The 25156-nt window shown below is 42.7% G+C and overlaps 1 protein-coding gene across 1 annotated transcript in view; it reads right to left on the reverse strand.

Moving 5' to 3' along the window:
* Positions 1-25156, reverse strand: part of LOC146186004 (thrombospondin type-1 domain-containing protein 7A-like) — a 330413-nt gene that overhangs the window by 116030 nt on the left and 189227 nt on the right. Inside the window, exon 26 of the mRNA XM_084606943.1 lies at positions 16491-16865. Within this exon, the coding sequence (XP_084463069.1) occupies positions 16491-16865 (375 nt within the window). The remainder of the gene's footprint in view (positions 1-16490; positions 16866-25156) is intronic.

Here is a 25156-nt window from a genome sequence, read left to right on the forward strand (position 1 = left end):
GCCACGTACTAAGTTGCTGATTTGGGTAACAGAATTTGAGGACAACACGAGCAAAGTAGACAAAGCTGAGCATATCGATGAATCTTGTTTTCTGGGTGCATTTTTTCGGTGTTCATTTCACACGTGGAGCAACCTACAGCAAGACACAGAAGCCAATGGTGCCCGAATAAATATTATTAAGTTTGTCATAATACACGGCCCAGAAGCAGCAGACAGACACATGCGTCACGATTGGTGAAGGGATGCGAAGTAAAAATGAAAAACACTGCGAGAGCCAATAAAGACGCGTCTACCAGGCGCAAGTGAAAAGAAGAAGCAGGGGCACATCCCGCAGTGCCTAGTAAGTTGTTGCTGGGGAGAAGCGTTCTTTATGGTAATGAGAGCCTCAACATATAATCAGCGAGTGCCAGCGAAACTCTCCCTACCCTCTCCCCGTTTCTATGTGGGCTTATAAACTTCTCTTTGTTGCCACTCCAGCGCTTGTTTTCTGCGTTGCTTCATTTAGCCTCCCAAGCTCTGAGTCCACGCAGCCCGGCTTCTTTGAACCGTCTTCTTGTTTTTTTCCCGTGCGGAAATTGGGCACAAAGGCGAAAAGAGCATAAAGCGCGGGCAATTTCGGCGGCTCGTAATAGCAACCTCCAGTTTCCTATTTGCGATCCCTAAGTTCCTTCATTTCCCTATCTTGTAGGTTCCGGTGTGCTCCCATTATCCGGCTAACATTTCGGCAGCATGTTGAAATAACCGAGCAGAAGGGAGGAATCCGTGAAGCCGGTGCTGTGTAAACACTGCTCCCTGCTATTGGACCGTAAAGAAGAAATGCGAGGAATTTAGTCAACTTCGGTGTTCCGGTCCCCAGTTCGTCCTCACTATCAATTCGCTCAGGGTTAACGAAGTTCGCATAGTCTTCCGCCAACGTATTTTTTTTATTTCTTCCTGCCATGATAAAGCATGCCTTTATGCTTCTCTGACCCCTGATTTTATTCGGGAGACACGGGCACCTGTGCACTCGTGAAAAGAATGGAAAATAATGACACGGAAGAAGGAATGAGCTTAAGATATGCGCCGCCTCTGATAGGACGGCGGTGGGGCCTTCATTCTGGACCTGCAGCCCTCTCGCCCAACGGTCACAGTGGTGTGGGTTGCACGGCAAAGTGCAGAGTCGTGTAGCAGGATGTATGGCGTGGTCAAGAAATCCGCCGGGGACACACGGGTAATTACGCGGGTCTAAGAGTGCACACATAAAAAACTATGTTCATGCAAATGATATATTATGTAGACATTTGCGACCTTTTAGACGCGGCTCTCCCATCGCTTTCAGCGTTTGCACCGGTCATGAGTGTGATACGGAGGAATTAAAGCCTAATTGCCTATCACCTTGAATAACATCGATGCGCACATCTAGGCTTGCGGTAAGGCGGGCTGTCTTTGTCGAGTCGGTGCATACGAAATGCGGATAATTATGAGCGCGCTCCTTAGTTGATCATAACGGGAAAAGCCTAACAGGGGCTTCATGTTGAGCAGACGCTCTGTTGTTATGAATCACGCTGCAAACGTGACGTATGAGAAGCAAATAATGACATATCGGCTCAGCAGCAAGTAAGCGCATAGAACGTGAGAGAGCTCAGCCCTTTCTGCAAAATCCTACAACGAAAGCAAGGATAAGTTACGAGTAGTATTCGAAGACACCAACTTGACCCAGTTCCTAGAAAACTGCAAACACACGTATAGTATCTGGAACGAAATGATTCAACATGCCTACGGACATGAAAACAAACATAGAAAGGCGAGGAGCCACCTTGCATTTGGCTAAAGTCAGGCCAGAAAATATAGTACTTTTTTTTTTTAATTAAGTTGTCTTGGTTTCAGCCGCTATAAATGCGTCGAATACCAGTACTACAACCTACACGTTCCTGGTGCGCTAGTAATAGCAGCCTATATACATGATACTACAAAACCATCTTTCTTTCTTCAAATGTTCGCTTTTTTATCTATGCCTGATATCCTCTCTTGTTTTTTTATTGTTTCCGCCTCACTAAACATGAGCAAACTAGCAAGTACTGCCTGCAATTCCACTCAACCTAGAAACAGTGCATACAACTGCCGAAGAAATTGCTTGCTTGGTTAATGACCAATTAATATGATCCATCCAACTTGATCTGTCTCCCCGTGAATCATACGCTTAGTCGGAAAAGCTTGTGATGGATTACTGCTTGGAATACATTGAATAACCTTGGTCCTAAAGATATCGCACGCGCCCGCCGCCTCGGCCATCATTAATCAAACCGTCAACGCACTACCATTGTCAGGTTTATATTATCCAAGATCGAAAACATCCCTCTTTCGAATGGACGAAATTTTAACAGTCATGACTTCCGCGTTAGCGAAGATTGTTCCCGGCCTATTTAATGTATTCGCACGTATTCGGTTGCGTTCGAAAAAGTGAGCAAAATGTTTCCTCCAATTCCAGACGATAAATATTGGTTCCAAACAGTATTTCCTAAACGAATTAACGAAACACCACCAAAGTTATGAATTCGCACAGCAGGTATATTTCATAGCCAGTCTTTAAAGTCAGATTGTTCCATTTCACTTTTCAAAAGCCGCTCCTACATTAACTTTGCTCAGCCGTTTATCTTCACAAATATACGAAGCTTCATTCCAAGACAGCTCGCATTATCATCGCATAAAATATACTTCTCACTCGGACATGCTCGACACTAATATCAGCGAGTCTGAACTTTTACAGTATTTGCCGAATTTTCGCCTTTTTTTTTTCTGCGCAGATCATGACAGCTCTAGAAGCGGAGGTGTCTTAATTGCCATTTTTCAGGAACTGCCATTCCGTCTTGTTAAGGACATATCTGACCTCAAAACGCTGTGCTAGATGTGCCGCACTGCACATAATACCACATTAATCGGTGCATGTGCAGACCAACGTGTAAGCTCAGCAACGTTTTGTTACAACTGGCTGGTATGCATCGTAGCGCAAGAATTATTCGTACTACTGACTTCAACTATTCATCGCTTAACTGGCACACCAACGTGATGTTACCATATCTCAGGAGCCACGTGATTTTGTCTACATGCGCCTTAATTTTATTCGTCCATAAATAATAGCTGCACCAAAGGCATTACTGAGACATCAGGGAACTTTCTAGATCTGATTTAAACTAGTAACCTTGAGACGTCTACTTACATCTTGCTTACCTAAGAGAAATAATCGATCATAAAGGAATTAACGACATATTTAGAGTCACCCAAAAGGAACTAAAGTGACTGATATAAAAAAAAAAAACAACAGCGATAACAACAACACGGCTTCAGTATAAAGCTGACTACACAGCAATAAATGATCAGTGAAGCACCCTTTTCTCTGATATCCAAGTGCACTTTAGTAGTATTAAAACAAAACGGTGAACAAATTTACCGAACAAATATACCCCAACGCTCACTATTGAAACTGTTTACCAAATCTTAGTTTAATAAACTATTCAACAAGCTGAAGGAAAAGTAATGACTCTACCGTAAACATCGAAACGTAAGCCAGGCTCTTTTGCAGGGATAAAATACTGCGCGAACGAAGGCGCATACCTGACAGTTGTCAGATACACGAAACATTTCTTTCTTGATTGACTTGCCGAATGTGACAAAAAATATTCCAAGAAAATTTCAAATGATAAATTTGCAACAATCATATCACAAGTCAAATTACACTTGCGATCATGACAGAATTGTGCTTATTTTTTTTACTCCATCCATTATTTAATGAGCCCTTATGGAGCACTTGGGGTTAGGGTGTGGACAAGTTTGAGTACTCTGCCAATTATGGTCTGCTAGCACTATTATTATTCGCTGTGGTACAAGTTTTATCTGAGATTTCTTAGCCTGGGGCAGAAACTGTCTCGAAGAAAAAAGATACTTTAAATTTGCGTTTGGTTTTTTTTTTTCAATTTTTAATGTATCCATGGCAACCCTACTGATTCGTTTGCAGTAACGAGACGTATAGTAACAACAGCGCTCAAACTAACTGAAACGACTCTGTAGTGACGTGTTATAGTCCTGGGGCAACAACAGCCTCAGCCGCCCTCTACGCGGCTATGCGGCAAAGACATTCACGGAACGCCGGTCTTCGCTGAGCTGAGCGAACACCGCTGTACGCTGCATTCTGACGAGGCCATTCGCCCGGCACTCTGATGACGGCTTTCGCAAGAAAAGGAAATGCACAGAAAAAAAAAAAAATAGGAACAAGAAATTACAACGCAGACGCAATCATTTCTTTTTTACATGAATGGTTTTGATTTTGTTCTTTACTGCAAGTCTCGCATTTGATGCTGCCAATTGCCAGAACTGTTCCTTTTTTTTTTTTTTAAATACACCTTTTTGAGCTCCTCGCAGTATTCGTCGGCACTCATCTCAAGTAGCAAGAACGTCTTAGATTCGCAACTCGATTTTAAATTTGCTTTTGTAGTATATCGTCAGCAGATTCTCGCCGGTAATTAGCGACGACATGATAAGCGCTAGCTCATGTCTTTCCTCTGGTCACTTTTCCACTTCGTAACACCTTCGTTTTAGCGACTCTTTGCCTCTCTGCTCTGGTTCTGACAGCGCTTCGTTATCACCCATCCCACGCAAGCTTTACGGCCGGTCGAAAGGGAAGTCCGTTGCTCGTTTAGAGAGTAGACCCCCAGTAGAGCTGAATGGCAGAGGCCTTTGTCCACGCTGTCGCAACGTCTGCAGGTTTTAGAGAGATTTTCTAAATTCGGAGACAAGTGCGCTGCTTGTCTTTTCCAGTGCTATATTTATCAGATTCTAGGAGTGCACTGTGGTGCTTAAGGACGTATTTATCATTATGAGGATTTATTTATGTGTACGGCAATGTCTGGCATCACATCACTGGTGTAAACAAGCACAAAAAGAAGCTCATGAAACGCCAGGGGCATGTGCAATCTGCGATGCGAAAAACGAAGCTAAGCTAACAAGCACAAATCAAAGTAAAAGCTTGTTATGGATGGAGATATTTTACAATGCATGACCGAGCGCTCCAATGTCGTAGTTCACAGCAAAACTGGTGACGCGAAATGCTTCTCTTCACAGCAGATATAGGGAAAATAAAGATCATTGAAACAGTTCACTTCTCGGATCTTGTACGCGTGCTATATAGCTACTTGAGCTCTTTTGTTTATAAAGGAGAATAAGTGGCAATCTAGACTTTCGATACTTATCTAGCGCTGTGAACTAAAGGGAATAACTTTAGCGCGCCTTTTCCGTTTGCATTCAAGAGCACGCTATGGGACGAGAGTCAAGTTCAGCTTTTTGGGACGCCTTTCAGTTCTGAGACAACTGTGTAATATTGTAAGATAGCGTTATGCACATGTTGATGAAAATGGTGCAAGGTTCCAAAGCCTGGCAAATAATTCACTTTTACCGCTTTTACTGTGCTCCCACTTAGTAGTCAATAGACCAATGGGCAGCGATTTGAAAATAATTGTCAGGAAATTGATAGGATTGTAAGATACTTTTATTAACGAATTAATGAAAATGGTTTAAGTTTCAGATATGTAGCGAAATTTTGCATCTAGGGTTTGTCCTGCGCTGATGAGTAATTAGGAGTGTCATAGAAAAGCAATGGGGTCGGCGTTTTAAAAAATAAACAGCAAGAGACTACAAGCCTGCGGAGGGAATATCTGCTATCATTCATTATTATCAGGATTTTTCGGAGTGCCTGTCCCCTTTCAGAAAGACATGTCAGCATCGAACCGGTTTAGGTGCTGCCTCATCATCCACCTCTGCATTGTAATTAGTTTTTCGTGCTGCTGCCGCTTTTTATTTTCTCTGTCAGTCCATGGGATCACTGGTTCCCGGCTGATAAATACATACCCAAGGAACACTTCTTTGCTCCTTGACTGTTTCTTTCTCCCCTACTCTCCTCCCTTTCCCCTCCCTAGCTTTTGTTCTTCCAAGCAAAAGCGTATTTAAACTCTCGCCAGTGATGATCGCGCTGCCCAGACAAGGGCAAGTGTTCTTGTCGAAATATTGGCTCGGCTTGCATACTGTGTAGCCATCTTCTGTCTCTCGTTCTATGCTGGACTGTTATGAACCAGTTACACAATGCATGAAGACAATTACGTTCACAGACTTTTGCCTAGGATTGGTTGAAAATTTATGAATGTGTTTAAAAAAGCCATACTATTTTGGCTAGCCCTACACTCTGCGGCGAATTTGCTGTCATGTTCTCAGTTGATTTAAAATTTATTCTTTGCTGTAACCAATCACGCGTCGTTAAAATACACGCGAATCCACATGGTGATCTAGGACTTCTTGTACAACACATCCTTACACCTGAGAGAATGACAAGGCACTTTCATCGACATACGTGTCATTAATTCATAGCCCTTTGGGGGGGGGGGGGGGGGGGGGGAGACGTTCACATGGTGATACAAGTAGAATGTACGTGTAAGCTACGATAATAACTACTGAAATATTACGCAATGGAGCATACAACTCGTTCGGTCAGAAAATGGCCGCCATCGCTGTAACTAAGACTTCAGAAAAACGTGAAAAGAATAGAAGGTTAGGAAAAAGCCTCACTTGATTTCATATCGAAATTGTGACCCAACAGTTTCTTCTACAGTATCGGGGTGGTGTCAACTTCGATTCTCATTTAACATCCATAGACTGGTCAGGTTTGAGGCTACTTGGCGATAGAGATTCGAAACGAAGACATCTGTATACCTCCAATGGTATGCCGTTCGTTGTAAGTGTGATTGTCCACAGCGAAGTTTGGTTTGATTTATGGCGTTCAAGATCCCAAAGCGGCTCAGGCCATGACAGAAGCTGTAGTGGGGAACTACGAATTTTCGACCACCAGGGGTTCTATAACGTGTATTGGCATCGCACAGCAAAAGGGCGCCTTGCTTTTCGACTCCATCGAAAAGTGGCCGCCGCGGCCGGGACTCGATCCCACACCCTTGGGCACAGTAGTCGTGCACGCGAATCACTAACACCGTAGCGGGTCCCACTGAGAAGTGAGATAGATGCTACATCTTCTTTTCCTCTAAAGCAAAACCAACTAAAGAAGTTTCTCACTGTACCATATTCAGTGTCAGTATTCCAGTGCCAGATATTCGCGGAATGAAAAGGTGTTGTTGAAGGCGTTATCGGTTATACTCTTAAGGCAAAGCTTAAGCGTCCTCCTAATTTTTGCAACAATCATTTATTGCAGTCGTCGTTTTAGCCTCAGATAGTTTTCAGCCTAAAGAACACAACAAACGAATGCGGTAAAGCATTCCACGATATTTCATGTGATGCTATCTTTAGCGCCCGTCCACTTAGGGAAACTCAGCGTGACCTAACGACTGTTGTCATTTGCAGAATGGGTGAGGCTGCAATAGGTGTCGATAATTTCTTCGGTTGTCATCACGGACTTCTAGGTCTCTTAATTATTGATTGCAAGTGTGGCACGTGTAATTTCGACTTCATTCGCCTTGTTTATTTTATATTCATCGACGTCGCGTCGTGGTTCCGCTACACCACGGGTAAGCATGAATATGTCAGTCTCAAGGCGGGCAGTAAAGTTTCCAACTTGTGATCCCGGTATACATAGATATCAGTAACCATTCATGGTACAGATTATTACTCCACGCTGATAAATTGGCCCATGGTAGTCTTCGTTGTGATAAGAGCTCAGTTCAGCTGAAATGGCAATAATTGAAAAATTTGTCGATTTTTCTGCCTGTCGGTTAGACCATGTCGTGGATATCGTATGCTTTGTGACACGTTCCTGCCCAGCTGTATTGCTCCAACTGCGTAACTTTTGTCTTGGCTGCGCTGAGCTATATATATAGTTGGTATCCAACCTGAAAGATCAAATTCCCAAGGATGGCTTTAACCACAAGCGAAATAACTGAGAAATCGCTGACTGACCTTGTTACACGAATATGTATATTTGTTTGACGAAACAACTGCAATCCATCCCCCCTTCTTTCTAACTATAACGTAAGTAGGGAATACTTGAGTACAAAAGGGCAGTGTGATCCGTCGTACAGTCCACTCGCCCACTCAAGGAACTGGACGCCGCAGTAGTTCTTGTTTGCTTTTATAAAACATAGCCAACATGTTCAGCTTACGATAGCAAAGCTGTTGCTTAAGCACTGTGCACGATAGCGCAGTTCCAATCTGAAAATAACAAAAACGGTAGAGATAAGCCTTGCAGCTTAGTGCATGAGTGTGAGCTTAGCGGCATTTGCCGCCAAAACGTGCGCAGTAGTAAAAGGCTGAGGATCCGGATCCGGAGAGAAGACTGCAGGCTTTGCCTTTTATTCGTGCTCTTTCCCACAGGGACTATGTACAGAAGTTCGAAAAGTCATTAGCGCCTGCGGCTTGGCACGGCTACCCAAGGGGCTAAAACTACACGTTCAAATTTTGGCTTCAACTTGCAAGTGCCTACGTCGACTTGCTTTGGGTCTGACTTGCGCTCGATGGGCAGTTGATGAACAAGGCAACGTAGAACGCGAGAAATGGATATTTAACCCTTGTAATACCAGGCCGTGGTGACGAAGTAGCTGCAGAATGCAGCGTCCAGAGAGGCTGAGCAGCGCGCTTCAACCATGGGTTCGAATCGCGTGCTCTGTCGCACGCAATTTTTGTGTTATTTAATGCACGCCCATCACGTGTTGTGGGGCGTCATTGTGGACGACACAGTGGCATAAGGGTCTTACAGTTGCAAGCCAGACCATTCGCCTGCGCGGGAATATTTCACCCTGCGCATGCGCCAAAATACGTTTTTTTTTTCTTTTTCTGTTTTTTTTTATTATTTTTTTTTTTTTACGAACGGATAAGATGGCAATAGAACCGGCCTTTACCTTTGCTCTATTTTAGATTCCATTTGGTTTCGGTGACTGCCTCAAGCCGTAATTGCTGACGAGCGTGTTCACGCTCGATTGTGCACCGGTGAATGTTATGGGAGCCTCATTGCCCCAATGCTTCATTAGTTTCCTCAGAAGAGCCCATTAAACTTTCAAAATATGCAGCTCAAGCTTCCATCAAGATTAGCGACCTAGCGCAAAGGGCTATAGTGAGCGCGAGTCAGAATCACCAGGCAGATTATTGCATTTGCTTGAGATCGCACGTGGACCGGGTTGGCTGGCAATAAAAAAAATTCGCTCTCCCTACCGCATACGGGCGTGAACCGTGAAGCCTATGTGGTTACAGATAACAAGCAGCCAATGCGCGTCCCGAAGTAATGCGCGTCCCGCAGTAATGCGCAGGATTAGCTCTTGCTGTGAACTCCACCTTCATTTTCCGCCGATCGGGAACATGGAGGAAAAAAATCGATCAGAGTCAAGCGCCAGACTTTCCCGACAAATCAGCTAGGGAGCCGTAGCAAGTGAACTAGCGAAACTCAGTGAAAGAAGCGTCAGCATCTCTCCACTTCACACCATTAAGCGTTTGTGGCTCGTTCCTGTTTGGCGCCGTCGCCGGCGTTTGCAGCGCTACCTGATTGGGATAACAAGTGGCCAATAGAAGTGGGTGGTCCTAGAACATTGGGAGAGGAGGATTGGGTGGGAAACAATGGGTGGCCCAGTAGCTTGAGGATATGGTGAGAGAAAAAGAATGCGCAAAAGAAATGTGGCTCAGTCTCCAGGAAGAACCCGGAGGATAGATACCGTGGAAGGAGAAGGTGAGGAGGTCGTGACGAGGGTTGAAGTGGTGCTACGAGAAGAAGCCGGAAGGTGGCTGGCGCGGAAAAAGGGCGTTATGGTGACAGCAGGAAAATACGGAGGAGGCAGTAAGTAGCTGTCACCGCTGTGACCAACGCTTCAAAACCAATGTTGACTTCAAATTGTCCCTGAGGTCCTGGACAAATCTTGATTAACCGCCGGCTGAGTTCTCTTACATGTAAAAAGAGAGACCTCGCCTGTGAGTAATCCTTCGCTGCGAGCCGCTTTTATTGTTTCTCTGTATTGAATCTTTCCTTGGATAACCTGCACATTAGGGGCGCTAAAAGAACGCCAGGAAATAAAAATGTCCACAAAAGATCCGGATGTTAGCTGGATTGTTGGGTATGGTTCGCAATGTTTTCGTGCTTAAACTCGAGCTGTAAGTTTCTAGAGAACATACTCTTCCTGCAAACTTGAATGTTTTCACTAGTTCATGCAATAAAATCATACTTGCCGAGCGGAATGATGAACTGAGAGAAACTCATATTTCGATTTCCCTAACGTATCTAAGGAAACAGATTTATCTTAAGGAATGCTCTTTTCACGAGCTTTCAAAGAGGCTTAGTAACACTAGAGAGTCTCAAGCAGGCTACTAAACAGCAAGTAACCATTTTTGTATTCACTGCTAAACAATTTGTCCATCGCATCCTTCGCTGAAAAAAAAAAAAAAAACTTTATTCTACAGGGTTATTTAAGGAGGAGACGATGATTTCGAAAGTATGAACATCTTTCAAAACGCTGTCATCATGAAATAACTTTTTACATCACTCTCATACGGTCAATGACGAAGTTCGGCACATCAAACTGAATTCTTCCTGAATTATTGATGTCATGTCGTCTTACGAAATGGTGCCGGACTATTTTGAGAATGCCTACTTTGTCTAGAAGAAATGGGTTTTGCTACGGTTGTTCATGAAAGTTGCAGACTGTTAAAAATACAATAAGTTCTTCAACCATATGAGAGAGCACAGCAAGAAAATTACGAAATAGATAACTAATGCATTCGATTATTCTTTTTCTTCTTCAGCCTTGTAGTCTCAAGGCTAAGCAAGGCGAATTCTGAATATAAAGAAGCGATAGATGTATACAGTATCTGTCGATTGCTGAATTACATGCTACCTACTGTGGTTCTTCCACTAGGAATGTTATAACTTATTCTTACGGAGAAGGTGAGCAATAGAAGCAGTACAGGTAACATAAGGCGACACAAACGAACAAAATACTCAAACGAAGAAATACACAAAAATGGCGCCAACTTACCCTAGGGCTGCCTCAAAACAAAAGACTGTACGTAAAAAAGGTCATTGCCCGAACTCTGCAATGTGCATGCCATTTTCAAGTTGAGACCCCGCACTCGGATCATGCATTAAACAACAGTACTTTGCATGATCTAGAACTCCACTAGAGATTTAGGCCACCACATAGCACTACTTCACTTAGGAAACTTTGTTTAGGGGCGCCAAGACGACACCAGAATACAGGCGTACGATATAAACAGGATGCGATATTTTCTGGAAATTAGCGAAATGTTTAAGGCTACGTGCTTTACAGAAACCTTATCGGCTTCATCACCAATTGTCTCTCTCTTGTGCCGGCCGCGACATCCACCCAAAGCCAGCGAACTTCGCCTGACCTCATCTCCGGACCAGACCTCTCCGCTGTCCCCGCATAGGCTTTCATTTCGGTGAAATCGATTCGGCCATCCAACCACGCCACAGTTTACAGAGATCCCTTCGCTCGCCCCCTAAATGTTAATTTATTCTTGGCACCTTGCGCCGGAATTTGTTCTTCGGTCTACGAGCTCTCGCTGTACTTTTTATCTCTCAAGAAGATAACTGTGTTACTAATGCACGGCCTAATGCTCTTTCATTTAACGAAACTGAAACCTTTCCAGTAATCTGCGTACCCGCAGGTGACCACTTTGACACACCTTTTTTATCACCTACAATAAGATACGAAACTCCGGTGAAAGACGTTAGACGGACAGTTTCAGGCACAGTCAGAAGAACCACTGAAATTACTGATGTAGGGCTCTTAAAGCCATGATGTGCCCGCTGGTAAAGAAAGTGGTGTTTGATTTGTGAAGCATACCATATTTGGGCATGAATTTGACACTATAGGCTCTACAGCAACAACCACGCTCATACGGCGAACTCATCATCGACTTATTAGACTATGATTATGCGTAAGCATTTGCACGTGACATCTAATTAACTAGGTGGTAGGTTGTGGATAATTACCTACTCGGGGAGGACATTGAGCGTTGCGCTTCACTGCATACTGAGCCAATGGCTCGTGCCATGTAAACAGGAGAACGACGTTCCTACATTGCTGTGAGGTCCAGATCCGCGGTATCCAGGACTGAACGAAAACGGAATCGCCAGCAAATCGCGCTGTACAAGTTTCTTAATTAGTGAGGACACGCTGAAAGGAAGAAAACACGGTGCACTCAAGCGATTAATGAAACTACGATTATTGGACCCTGATCTCATTAGAGAGTATTTTTTGTGGCGGTAATCGCCACCGTTAATTTGAGCATTACATCTGAAGACACGCGTACAGTTTGGTCCAAACATAAATGTGTGTCCCGGAAACGCAAGACGAGGTGAGGAAACGAAAACATACAGACACAGAGGAGATGGTAGCTAGGGCTAAGCTGATTACCTCTGGAGTACGACTGTACGTTCCACTTAAGAGATAAGGGTAAGCTCGTGTTATTAATCGATAAGCACCTGCATAGTACGCTCGGACCCACCTTAATTTTGATATCCAGCTCCTGCTCAGTGAAGACAGATGTGCGCCCTTAGAACTTCCACACTCTCACCAATTTCCCAAGTTGTTCTTTTCTTTCACAGCAGACTGCTGGCCGGTTTAGTGTTCTTAATTTTTATTTCAAGCCTGCAGTTTTAATTCATTAGATTAGCCGCCCAATCAGGTGCTACAGTTGATAGAAGTGCGTACATTACAAAGTGTATACCGCAGCTAAATAGGAGGCTACCGAGGGGATATCCGTTAATTGTTAAGCCACAGTTCGTAAATTCAACGATGTTAACGCACTTTAAATATACAGCTAATTACAGCGAAATCATCCTAACACATTTCTTGAAATCGTTTGTCGTTGGAATTTTAGCATTCATTTTTTGGTTGACCATGATAGATGCGAAGACAGCATCGATATTTCTTGCATAATATTTCTTAGTTCTTGGCTACACAACATTTGCATGCCTGCTGATGATTTAGTTTGGTAAACTCCATTCGGTTAGTTTAATAAACTATCCGCATTGCTATCACACTCTCATCAAATCAAGAAGAGATCATTTTAAGTTTGAAAATTAAAAGTGCCGAAAACTCGTCACGAGAGGGAATCGCAATGCTTCTCACGCGGGACCCTTATGAGTGTTTTTGCTTCCGTTAACACCGATTGCGGAACAGACTTCCTACGTGTCGCAATGTGCGAACTTTTTAAAGGGATAGTAGAAAGCGTCATTTTATCTTATTTTTTGCTCCTTGTTTTCCCTAAGTGAAATAACTGCCTATAGCTATATGAGACGACGGAGTCCAGGTACATCGAGTCACCTTTGACTATCTGGAATCTTTAAATTGTGTGCTCACGTGCTATGTACAGAAGTGTACTGGACACACAAGGAGCAAGAATATGGGACATTGCTAGCAGAGGACCACAGTTCCTCAGTAGGATGAGATGAGAGCTCTAGAAGTTTTCTAAACGAAAACACTGCCCAGGGAATAAGAATAGAAAAACGCGTGCACTCGAATGGGAGGAAGGAGCGTTCAATCTATTGTGAATTAAAAAAATATACTTCCTGTGTTTCTAAAATAACGAGAATAACGTGTTAGTTGTGGCTGAGAATCTCAAAACGCTACTTCTGGATGGATGCCTTTCGATCGCGTCTCAAATGTACAGACATTGTTGAGTGCCATATGCGACTCTTAATTCACCGATTCCCAGTGTTTGAAATCTTAACATTAAAGGGTTTTGGGTTCTGCCCACTCCAATAGTAAGAAAGCTCACAAATCCCAAGGGACCTGCAAAACATGACTTAGAAGCATATCCCTGGGCTTGAAACGTTTTGATAAAGCTGTACCTTTCGTTCCTTCCATCTTCTCCCCAGGTGTGATTCTTGCGGAAATATTTACGTTAACTGTGTGCTACAAGTTGCGGAGAAAAATGATACCACACTCGCTTAGCAAGTCAATGAGGATTTTTACACCAGTTAGGTTCGCTTGCTACTTGCAATTCAATGACCACCTAATAGTTCAATTGCCCGAGGATATGGCAATTCTTCAAGTTTGAAGCGCAGATAATGCCTAAAGTTTTTCACGCAGGAAATCTTCGCTACTAAGCATTGTGCAACATGAAAAATAAACGGGTAAAGATAAAAACTAAATTATGCGTGCCACGAGTGATTAAATGGCCCTCTCCCCAATATAGAAACAAGGTATGTATGGTAACGAAGGCTACTTCGGGCTTCCTGGTGGTCAGCTCAGCTCGTTTTTTTTTTCTTTTGAATAAGAAGGAAGTGACTCTAACCACCTATAACGTTTTCTTAAGGCATAATGTAGTTACGTAACCCCCAGAAATGTGGCACTACACTTAGGTATTCAAGAGTATGTGCAATAATGTGATTAAGCGAGACAATAACAGTTTGATTGCTCTCTTTAAGATACGTTTTTTCTGCGTATCGCTGAGGTGTGCGATATTCCAAAAGTTCCATTTTTCTAACGGAGGTACTTTATTACTGAACGAGATTAAAAGATAGTACAGATATTTTTTATTATTTATACATAAATTAAAGCTGACTTTATTGGTTAGATACCAGCGGGGAAAGAGGCAAATTAAAGGGAGAGGCGTGCAGGGAAGAATGATATAACAAGCGAGTTTCATAATTCAGGGAGGCTATATAAACAATATCTAAAAGTACAACACAAACAGCAACAAAGTAACAGGTACGAAGCAAACATATTTCAGGGCTCCGGAAAATGATATGTCTAATTTACGAGGCAGAGACAGTTGTGAATATTACGCATCGTCTTTTCGATTTGTTAAAAGCGGTATTATTAGAATACAAAATAGTTTTTTACTCGCTTCAAAAAGGACTTCAAATTTGATTTGCGTTGCCGTAAAATGTGCGTGCATATATCGTCCCCAGCAACGATTGTGGGGTGTTTTCAGTGCACATCTTTTCAAAGCTGCTTGTAAAGTACAGAAATCAAAAAGCAGGTGGGCAGGGTAATTATTAAGAGCCTGTGCTAAACCGTGTTGTTTCACTGAACCGCGCAGATGCACTTGGTCATCTTGAAATGCCTGGCGTACGACAATGGCATTCAATAAACGATTGTGGTGAGCCGAAAACGTGGCAAACCCTACCTTAAATGAATGACAAAAATGGCGCCAAATGTAGAACAAATACGTAATGAGAAGCGCTACAGGTACCTAATCATTTAAGAAAATATTTATTTTCTTATTTCAAAGCTGGCTGACCGAATGGACATTCAATTCACCTCGAAGAGATAATAAATTTTTCATCTATCATACACGTGTGTCTCCTAGAGAAGCTTACGGAACTGCTTCGTTCCCCGTTGAGGTGTTTTCTCTTTCCTGTTTTCTTATGTGACCGTTTACAAAAGCGCGCTCAAGTTTTGGGGTTTTTTTTTCTCAGACTTTTATAGCAGGAAAATATGATGATATCAGTCTTTTCGAGAGATGCTCAAAGTTGACACAAGAATGCAATTTTAATGCTTATATTTTATTTAGAACGACTCAAACAGACAAAAACCCACGTTGCGAACCTCATTGATTCGAAAGCATTATTCTGGGTTGCAAAAAATTTTTGCCTTGATAAGAAGGATAAGCAGCCTATGTGGCTTGTGTACCGTGAGTAAAACTTTACCTTAACGCTTTTGGTGTCTGCCTAGGAATACGTAGGAAATATTTTTCAAACAATTGTCTCGTATACCTTCAATAAAAAGAAGCATAAATATATAGACAAAAAAAGAAAAATAGAAAAAGAAGAGGTAGAGGAAAGCATGCGTTAAAGGCGCTTAAAATTATCGACTGACTCTTGTACTTGAAGAAGACGGCTAAATTAAAACGAAAACACCTCGAAACGAAGAGAAACTCGTGTCATAAATCGCATTCAGACAAACCGTATATCTGTAATGTCGTTTTCTTAAATTTCCCTTGAAAATTTCTGATAAAGAAATGTGATGTAACATGAGACAAAAAAAAAAAAAAAAAGCAAGCGTGGCCAGTGATAAATATTTTCGCCCCAACCACTGTTTAAATTAAGAAGGCGTTGAGTTAGCAAACAAATGTAAACAAAAACTTTATAGACCATATCAGTAAGCAACGTATTCAAAACTAAACATTGTCGAGTTAAGTCGTGTAACTGGGCGGAAAAAGAAAGTTTTGACACGCAACCGAATAAATCAAGGGAACGTTTTTGCAACAGATTTTAGAATAATTCCAAAGTCGGTGGTCGGAGCAATAAATAATAAGCCGAAGAAAGTGCGCCCGTGTTTCATGACGCGTGTTCACAATTAAGTGAAATCTTCTGACATGAGGGCAAAAAAAAAAAAAAACGAATAATCTCTTCATTCACGTTCTAAGACTAACTTGTGAAGAGCATGTAATCCGATAATACAGATATTAAGAGGGCAAGCACCGCTAATGCGATCAAGTGAACTCGTATCAAGCTATAGTTAGCCACTGCGAGCTTCACAGTAACAGGCGGCGGTAACAAGGCCACTCACCCGGGTAGTACTTGATGAGGATGTCTCCGGCCGCAGCGGCCGTGTGGTTGTCAGTGGCGTGGCCAGCGCCGTCCATCGTGGCACGAATGGGCTCGCAGCGTGCCAACAATGTGCCCGCGCCGCCAGAACTGCCGCCAGAACTAGCACCACCACCGTTCCCGACGCTGGCGCCACCGGACGGCGTAGAAGCAGACGACGAGAGAGCCTCGGCGGTGTTCGGAGTCTTCTCAGGCCGAGGGAGCGCAGGCGCGGCGGGCCCGACAAACACTGGCACCGTGCCGCGCAGGCACGAGCACTGGCCCGTCAGGAGATCGCAGCGCGCCCCGGCGGGGCAACCCGGCACGCAGGGACGCGGACGGCCCGCGCAGCCGCCGCCTGAACAGAGGCACGGAAAAAGAGTGGGAAAGATGAGGGAAGAAAAGCGAATATAGCGAAGCGATGCACCAGTATTCCTCTAAGGCGAAAAATTAGTAAAATGATGTTCTAAGGTCTGAAATTCTGCTTGTCGAGAAAGGTGCAACAAAAAGAACAAAGAAATCAAAAAGAGATAGATGAAAAGGATCGTTCATTTGTTGTAGAACTTGTACAAATGCAAAATAGAAATAAAATGCACTTTTTAAACTCAAGAACGTTCGTTTTGCATTGAAGTTTTATTGGGTATGGTGAACCAAAGCGCCGAACTTAGCACAGTCGTTAAGAAAAGGTCGCTACCGTTTAGCTAAGTCAATAGCGAGCAAACTGTGATAAGTTCCGACCTTCCCGTACAGCCAGCTGCAGGCGCATACACAATATATTGGCAGCGTTGATAAACACGTTCCTTCAAATCAAATTGCATGAAAATGTAAGCGGCGGATCACCGTTGAATACATAAAAGCTTCATTTTCTGAGTCACAATTTGTTCAGTCCATATAGCGTGAACATTTCTTGTTTCACTATTAGGTTTCTTTAGGCTTGACGCCTTCAGCGTTTCACACTGATAAATTGTTGTTTGGCCGCTACAAGACATTAGTAATTTAACACACATGAACCTCCAGCAACTAATGGCCGTTAGGTGCGCCAACAAGGCCGAACACGCTGGAAGCTGATTCGCCTATTTAACGTGAGAATAAGCACTTGAGCACCGACAATAATTTGAGCTTTGTAGATCGCGACAAATGCAGATATTTGACTCTATTTTTACCCAGAAACGAAAAGAAAGCATAAAAACCAGGCTAAACTCACCAGCGTGTGACTGTTTTTAGATATGACCTACATTGTACTGGTGAATAAATCTCTGCAACAGATTAAAGACGTACTGCATGTTCATTTCTTTGGCAAGCTTACAAAAACTGCTGTGGGTACATTTTGAGAGAAAGAGGTACATCAAACACTCCCTCCCCTTCTTTTTTTTTTTTGTGTTGGCATTCCTATCTATCTCAAGTTATATTACTTTCCCATGCAGAGAGAGCTCTGTTTAATGTTTTATTTTGAAGCCGCTGTGAATTACATCGTTTTTAATGTTCGTCCTCTTATTACGAGAAGTCTCGCTATGCACAAAACTAGAGAAATATTGTGGCAATAACAGCGAATATTAGATTTAAAAATCCTCTTGAATGCCAGAATGAAACATAAACTATCGATTTCCTTAATTTTATTTAAAATGGACATGACGAATTGTCGTTTGATCTACGGTGCGCAGGTCCAAGGTGTAAAATAAATTATACTGCCAGGTGCCTGTGCTTGTTATCAATTCATGAAGTATAAAGCTTGCGTAGAGCCACAACTGCGAGCAACGCTATTTAATCAAACTTGACGCGTGAGTGATGATCTCTGTCAGTTAACGCGCGAAGGGAAGAAAAGAATAAAAAGAAGCAAAAACACTCTCTTTTGCGTACAGCCGCGGTGGCTCAGTGGTTACTGCGCTCGACTGCTGTACCCGAGTATACGTGATTGAATCCCGGCAGAGGCGGCGACTTTCAGATTCAGGCGAAAAGCAAAGGGCATGTGTGCTCTGCGATTGAAATTCAAATTGAAATTCCCAGATGGTCAAAATTTTAGGAGTCCTTTGCTACTGTGTCTCTCATAGCCTGGATTGCTTTGGAAATGTGAACCCTAGGAACCAAACCAACCCAAACTCTATCTTATGTCCCTGGGAACAAACGTCTAGGCTTTGTAATCTATGACCGGACGTGAACAGCCCACTGCAAACGCTAACTAGCACAGCGATGCAAGGGACGCTTATCAGACCTATACTTAGAATACGCAAGTTTTAATGTTTCCCACGCAAAAGTCAATATCTACATAGCAGAAATGATGTAAAGGAAGCTGTACGTTTACCCGCTACGACCGTTCCGACTCACCTACAGCATTTTTATAGCAAGTAGGGCTTTATATTTTAGCATCACGAGCAGAACTACGGAGCTTAAACTTTCTCTAATTCTTTAAAACTCGTTCCAGATACGTGAGACACGTACGCGTCCCGCCAGGCCCATACGTATACGTATGATGCAAGAATTTCCTTGCAACATCTTCTTTTGGTATTCTTAATTTCAGGAATCCATACGTGAAACGCATTCCAATCGTGTATTGCCCTGGCGTCAACATTTGGAAATTCCTTGTTCTCGCTGAAAAAGCACTGCTTATAGCCATCGTTGACGATATTTCTTCATACGCATTTGCATGTGTTATAGTTTTTGTTATTCCACGCGCTCCAGTAATGACCACTGAATAATTGACAATGTACCAAAATAAATAAATAAATAAATAAATAAATAAATAAATAAATAAATAAATAAATAAATAAATAAATAAATAAATAAAATTCGAGGACAAAATTAACCACAGTTACGGATCGGTAATTTGTATCCCCTGAAACTGACCTCCAGTGGCTTGGAGCTACCAGTTTAGCTGCTTACATATTGCAGTGCAGGTGAGGTGTGATAAACCGGAGGCATTTAGTATTAATGTTTTCAATATTTTGTAAGCGCGGTGCATCGCTAGGGAATATTAGATTTTCACACTGGGAACCGACAGGGATCGGCGTGTAAACCTCGAGGTAAGTGTGCTTCTGCAGCACAGAAACAAAAGTTGTTGTTGTTATCCTCTTAGCTGATGGCAGAAACCAGCGTTTTCTGAGCATGCGGTGCCTTCACGCAATTTCGCTGGTTCCAGTACTGAACACAAATATATTTGCTAGAACCTACCGGTTAGACGTCCTAATAATCAAGTCGTGACAGATACGGCAAACTCTTATGTGAGGTAATTAGACTGAGTGTTTGGACTCTGGCTTGAATATCTTAGAATCAACCGTTGCAACGACTTTTCCTGCCTTCATTATCTCTATTGCTATCAAGACTAGAAGACGACCTCGAAATGGTGTGGACAAAACGTTTTATTGACTGTTTCGGAGAGGGACTGGTATAGGTGGGGTCAGTGGTCCATCTCTAGATTGCATTTCGCTTCTGTTTGTGCTCTCCAGAGGAGTTACTCTTGATCCCTGGGATTCTAGCCGGAAAGAGCCGCCTCCCATACTTCACTTTTTGGCAGAGCTATTAGTTAAATTTACTGGTTTTCTTGACAGGCCCATACCTACAGCAGGTATTTTAACGCGACTTCGGTATTGTTTCTGCCCTAACGCACTATGCTACTCCTTTAAAATTCACTTTTTTTGTGTGTTCGCATAAACATATGACTATTTGGTGTGGAACACAATGAGTGACATTTACTTGCCTGAAATAAACAGAAAAGGCTGTTTACGACTTCCACACACCGCCTCTTTTTTCAATTCTTTAGCCTACACGAACTACCGGACTTTTATAACACGCTCCTGATGAAGCACTACCATACCTGTTGCAATAAAGATGCCCTTAATGCAAGCAATAGTAGCTTTAACTACACATGCAGCAACCATGGAGTGAAAGGCTTTGGCAGATTCCCTACGCTCTTTCTAATTAAGGACAGCAAGTTTCCGCACATTTAGTGCCACAAGTCTTAACTCTACTGTACACATGTCTAGCTAAAGTGTAGAGGCGCGACAAAAAATATTACGGCGAACGCTTCCGGTGTTTCGAATTTCCTGCGTTCCGGATAGGCGTGATGGTTACTTAAGTCCGTACTCTAGCGCACGTGGCATGTGCTAATGTGTATATGAGGTACTTCTTAATGTTTGCCGGGTAACGCGAGACAAGTTTTTTGTTGTCAAGGTGTCTTCTGTATTATTACGGCCGGTAGTGTACCTTTTAGTTTATGTATATTAAGTAGTCTATTCACTATTTCGTTTTTTCAACATTTCGTAAATATTGACGATTCGCCTTTCACTGAATTTTGAACCTAATGGTCTCACTGCACTGATGAGGCTTATATATGGATTTTTTTTTTCATTCCTGCAGTTTACATGTGAGCATGCTGCTGGTCAGTATGAAGATTGCACTTGCTTTTTGCCTGCAGCCAATAGAATCATATACATTCTTCTGGCTTTTTGATGGTGAAATAAAAGGGACGAATTCGAATATAATACATAATTCGCTTCTTTCTTGTAGAACACGAATTAATTACTAAAACGTACTGGGACCACGGCGCCTAATCAAGACAAGCGATTGATACTCATTTAGTGCCACTGTTCTCATCTCGTAACAAAACACTAGTACATATTAAGATGCTACATCAGCGTTTATATTTTTAAACTCTATATAAGTAGAAATGTTTCACGTTTTAAATAGCCTTGACTTTCACATATTAGCAGAAAAGCTCTCGCTTTTAGCTTCCTATTAACTGATGCGGTTACAACTTCATGTCGATTTTCCAGCTAGAACATCTCGTTTCTAAGGAGTGAAAACAAAGACTTCAAGTAAGTTCTCCAAAACGTTTTTTCAAATCTTTAATGCTACCGTATCCTCCAACGTGTAACGCACTGCGACAGCATATGCAACTTTGTTTACGTGATGAGATGTTACAAATATCTAGTAATGTGACATAAAAGTGCCCAAATGGGAACGGTGTAGAAAAGCGGTAGCATAGGTGCAGCTTAAGTTAAGGCTTCTACTGACGTGATCAGTGGCCATTTTTGCACTGAGTATGCCTCGGCAGGAATTTGTAATCCTCGAAGAAGCGTGGAAATGGCTCTGAACGATGATCCTTCAGAAAATAATGATGCTGTACTTTTACCATAGTGGAATGCAGATGGCGCAGTTACTGATGAAGAAGAGGGGGCGCCGACATTGCTCAGGTAGATGCGCTGCCAAATAATATTGCCGGAGAGATAGAAGCATACACTTATGATACTGAGCAAGATGAGCCCGGTGACGAAGCATTAGTGTATGCAAATGTAAAAAACAAGCCCGAGTTCTTCCTAAATGGTAGCGCAATGCTAACTACCTCAATGGGCAATGCTCAATGGGCAGTGCACAAGGTTAAAAACGCACGCGGAATAGTCGAAGCATATCCACATTTGTTGTTATCTAGATTCTTCACACAGGAAATTATTGATCAGATAAGTGAAGAATCGAACCATTATGCTCGACAGCAAAATGATAAAAGCTTTGAATCAACTGAAGAAGACGCTTGTCTATTTGTAGCAATTATTTTCTTCAGTTACCACAATAAGCTCTCGTACAAACCTTTAGTGGTAAAAACTGAAGATCTCATTGTTCCACTTGTATGCAATACAATGGGTTGCGCCAAATTCGGAGATATTAAGAAGTATATTCTGGCTGCTGATAGTACAATCCTTGCAAAGTAAGACAAAATGGTGAAAATGCAGCCCCTGTTGCGCCTAATAAATACCTTGCTGCAGAAGTTCTGTATACTTCTCGACAAATTTCAGTGTCGATGAACAAATGGTGCCTTATTCTGGTCGCCACAGCTGCAAAACGCTCATATCAACAAAATTCAATAAGATTTGGCTACAAACAATGAGTTCTCTCATGTTCATCTGGTTATTCATTTCACGTTGCCTTTCGCATCGGAAAAGGTAGTGCGGAGAGCCCGTATAAACTACTGCAAAAGCGAGTTATATTTATGCATTAAAATGTGTGGCGAAACCAACAAAAAAGCAAACAGTTATCGCGGATACATTTTCACGTCTCACTGCCTGCTGCAATAGTTCAAAGTGCGGGAACTTCTGGTCAGCGGCAGAGTGAGAGAGAATGGAGTAAAGGGGTGTTCGTTGGAAAATACAAAAGAACTCTCGAAACGGACGGGGGATCTATTGACTACATGTGTGATCGCGACATACTCACTGCGAAGTAAAACGACAACAAACGTCGTGTTGCTACCAACTATCGCGAGATTCAACCCCAGCAACAAACAGCTGCTACAACCAGAAGGAACCAAAGAGGGTCGGCGCTTCGCAGCCAAAATTAATCCAAGAATACAACAAGCACTTGGGAGGTGTAGACCTTGACCGTTTCATTAGCGACTATCGACCATGTATTCACAGAAAAAAGTTGTTCTGGTCATCGCTGAGCAATCCGCTTGTTTTACCGCGAGTCGCTGCTTAGAGGCTCTATGTGAAGTTTGGCACTGAGCCAAAGCTTCACCACTTGCAGTTTGCAAGGCACGTAATGCAAGGTCTATTGACTAAGCGGATGGTTTTACGAGAGAGGCCAGGCCCGATGGGTGCCCTCTCGTTCTACTAGAGTGAAGACAATGGTCATTATGCGGGGACATCGCACAAGCACAAACGTTGTAAGCAGGGTAAAAAGAACACCAGAATGATGTGGCAAGGGTGCAGATCGCCCCTATATATTCACTGCTCAAAAGCATATGATGACTGAAGACCAAAAGCTTCCGAAACTCTCAGATGGGGGAAAAAAAAAACTTGCGCGTTGCTCGACCATTATGCCATTACTTCCTTTTATGAACGTGCTGCGTATCACGACCGCGCAGCAAAAACTGAGTAAAATTTGTTTTCCAGGCAAAACTCGTCTTGTGAATGAAAATTTAGAAATATATTTATCATTTTCACGGGCGCATCTAGCACCGGCGATTGATGAGTTAAAGGTCTAAATTTGTACTCGCTTAAGATAATCTCCTGTTTATCACTGAAGCCTTAGGAAGGAGGGGAATGCCTCCTATGTTCAAGTCTGTGAACATGAATTATGTCTCCTTATGTAATGGCCATTTTGAGTGTACCAGCTCATCGGGGTAAACATGAGGCTTCAGGGTGCGAAATTCTTGCTCTTAAATGTGTAAATACGATGTTGTTCTGAATGCCCAAACAAGTGTCTTAGCTCTTCGAAGGGGAAGGGGAAGGGGGGGGGGGGGGGGGCAAATAATGCTTTGGGGTGCGAAATGTGTAAACACTGCGTTGTTTTGAACATTCAAACAAGGCCTTCAATTTCTACTACGCATACGTGCTTGGTGTTCTCAGTCATGAGCGCTGCCAGCGGAATGGTCCTCTTTTTAGGGAAACTGCAGAATGCCGCCTGCGAACTGCTAAATCGATAACAGCGGCCTCTGTTTCGGAAGGGCTGCCGCCCCTGACCGAGGCTCCACCAACCATGAAGATGCGCTCGTCACTGCGAGGGGCTACCGCTCCTGACCGAGGCTCCATAAACCATGAAGATGCACTCGTCACTGCTTCGAACTTTAGGTGAATATTTATACCATTTACGTAAGACAAGATTTCAGAAACCGGCATGATGGTAGCTGATGGTAAACAAAATTACAGTAAATATGTATAAGGTAGAACAATAGTAAAAAGGCTAAATATCTAAGTAAACGAGGTAGTGCCAAGCAGAGCGTCGTGACCTGTAATATATCTAAATGGGATATTCTTTGTGAGCCATACTGTGATAGGCACGCAGGGAAGTTTAAATGAAGTAAGACGAATAGGGTGGATTTAATGTCAATGCATTTTATAAAGTTCTTGCACGAGCGGTAGCATCACTTTGCATAGCAATGTCTAGACTCGGTCGATAGTATACAGCTTCATAAGGAATCTCACTGACGAGAACAATAACAAGCAAACAGACATACACCGAATCAAACTCTCGATTATATCCTTTCATTTTCTGCGACAGCAGTGATTGACCCGCTATATCGTGACGTCACAGTCCGAGTTTCCGGCTAAGGTTAATGCAAACAGTGGTTTGGCGCGGTATCAGATGTTTAATCAGGTCATCCCGTGGATAATGTTAGTGGAAAAGCACAACTTCACATGGTCAAAACTAACCAACAGTGTTGTGACTTGCACATATGCCGAGCTCTTATACTTTATTCTTTATTCAATGATTACCCCGCTTAGCCAGAGGGCGCTAGAACAGGGGGGTTACAGAGTTGAGAAAAAAAAAACACATCTTCGTTTATGGAGCACACTTGATGATCTGAAAGCCGATTCCATTCACTGATGGATCGAAAAAAAAGGAACTGGCATACATGTTAGTTCTGGCACGGTATTCCAAAATTTTGAAACAATGATCTGTGCGAGCAGAAACATAATGAGGCCTATGTAAGTATATTTCTTTTGGAATGTCTGTTTTGTTGTGGTATATTTGATACAAGAGTTTCAGACGTAATTTCCTTCTTCGAGAGGAGAGGGTTTCACATCCTAATTCATTTGTCATGACGGTGCAGCTATCTGTTCTCGAGTACCGACAAAGCACAAACCTTGCTGCTTTATTTTGGATGTTTTTAATTCTATTGCTGAGTGCAGTTTGCCAAGGGTCCCATAAAAAAGCAACGTCGAA

Source organism: Amblyomma maculatum, chromosome 6 (genome assembly GCF_055883805.1).
Source record: "Amblyomma maculatum isolate TAMU_Amacu chromosome 6, ASM5588380v1, whole genome shotgun sequence".
Classification (NCBI taxonomy): Eukaryota; Metazoa; Arthropoda; class Arachnida; order Ixodida; family Ixodidae; genus Amblyomma; species Amblyomma maculatum.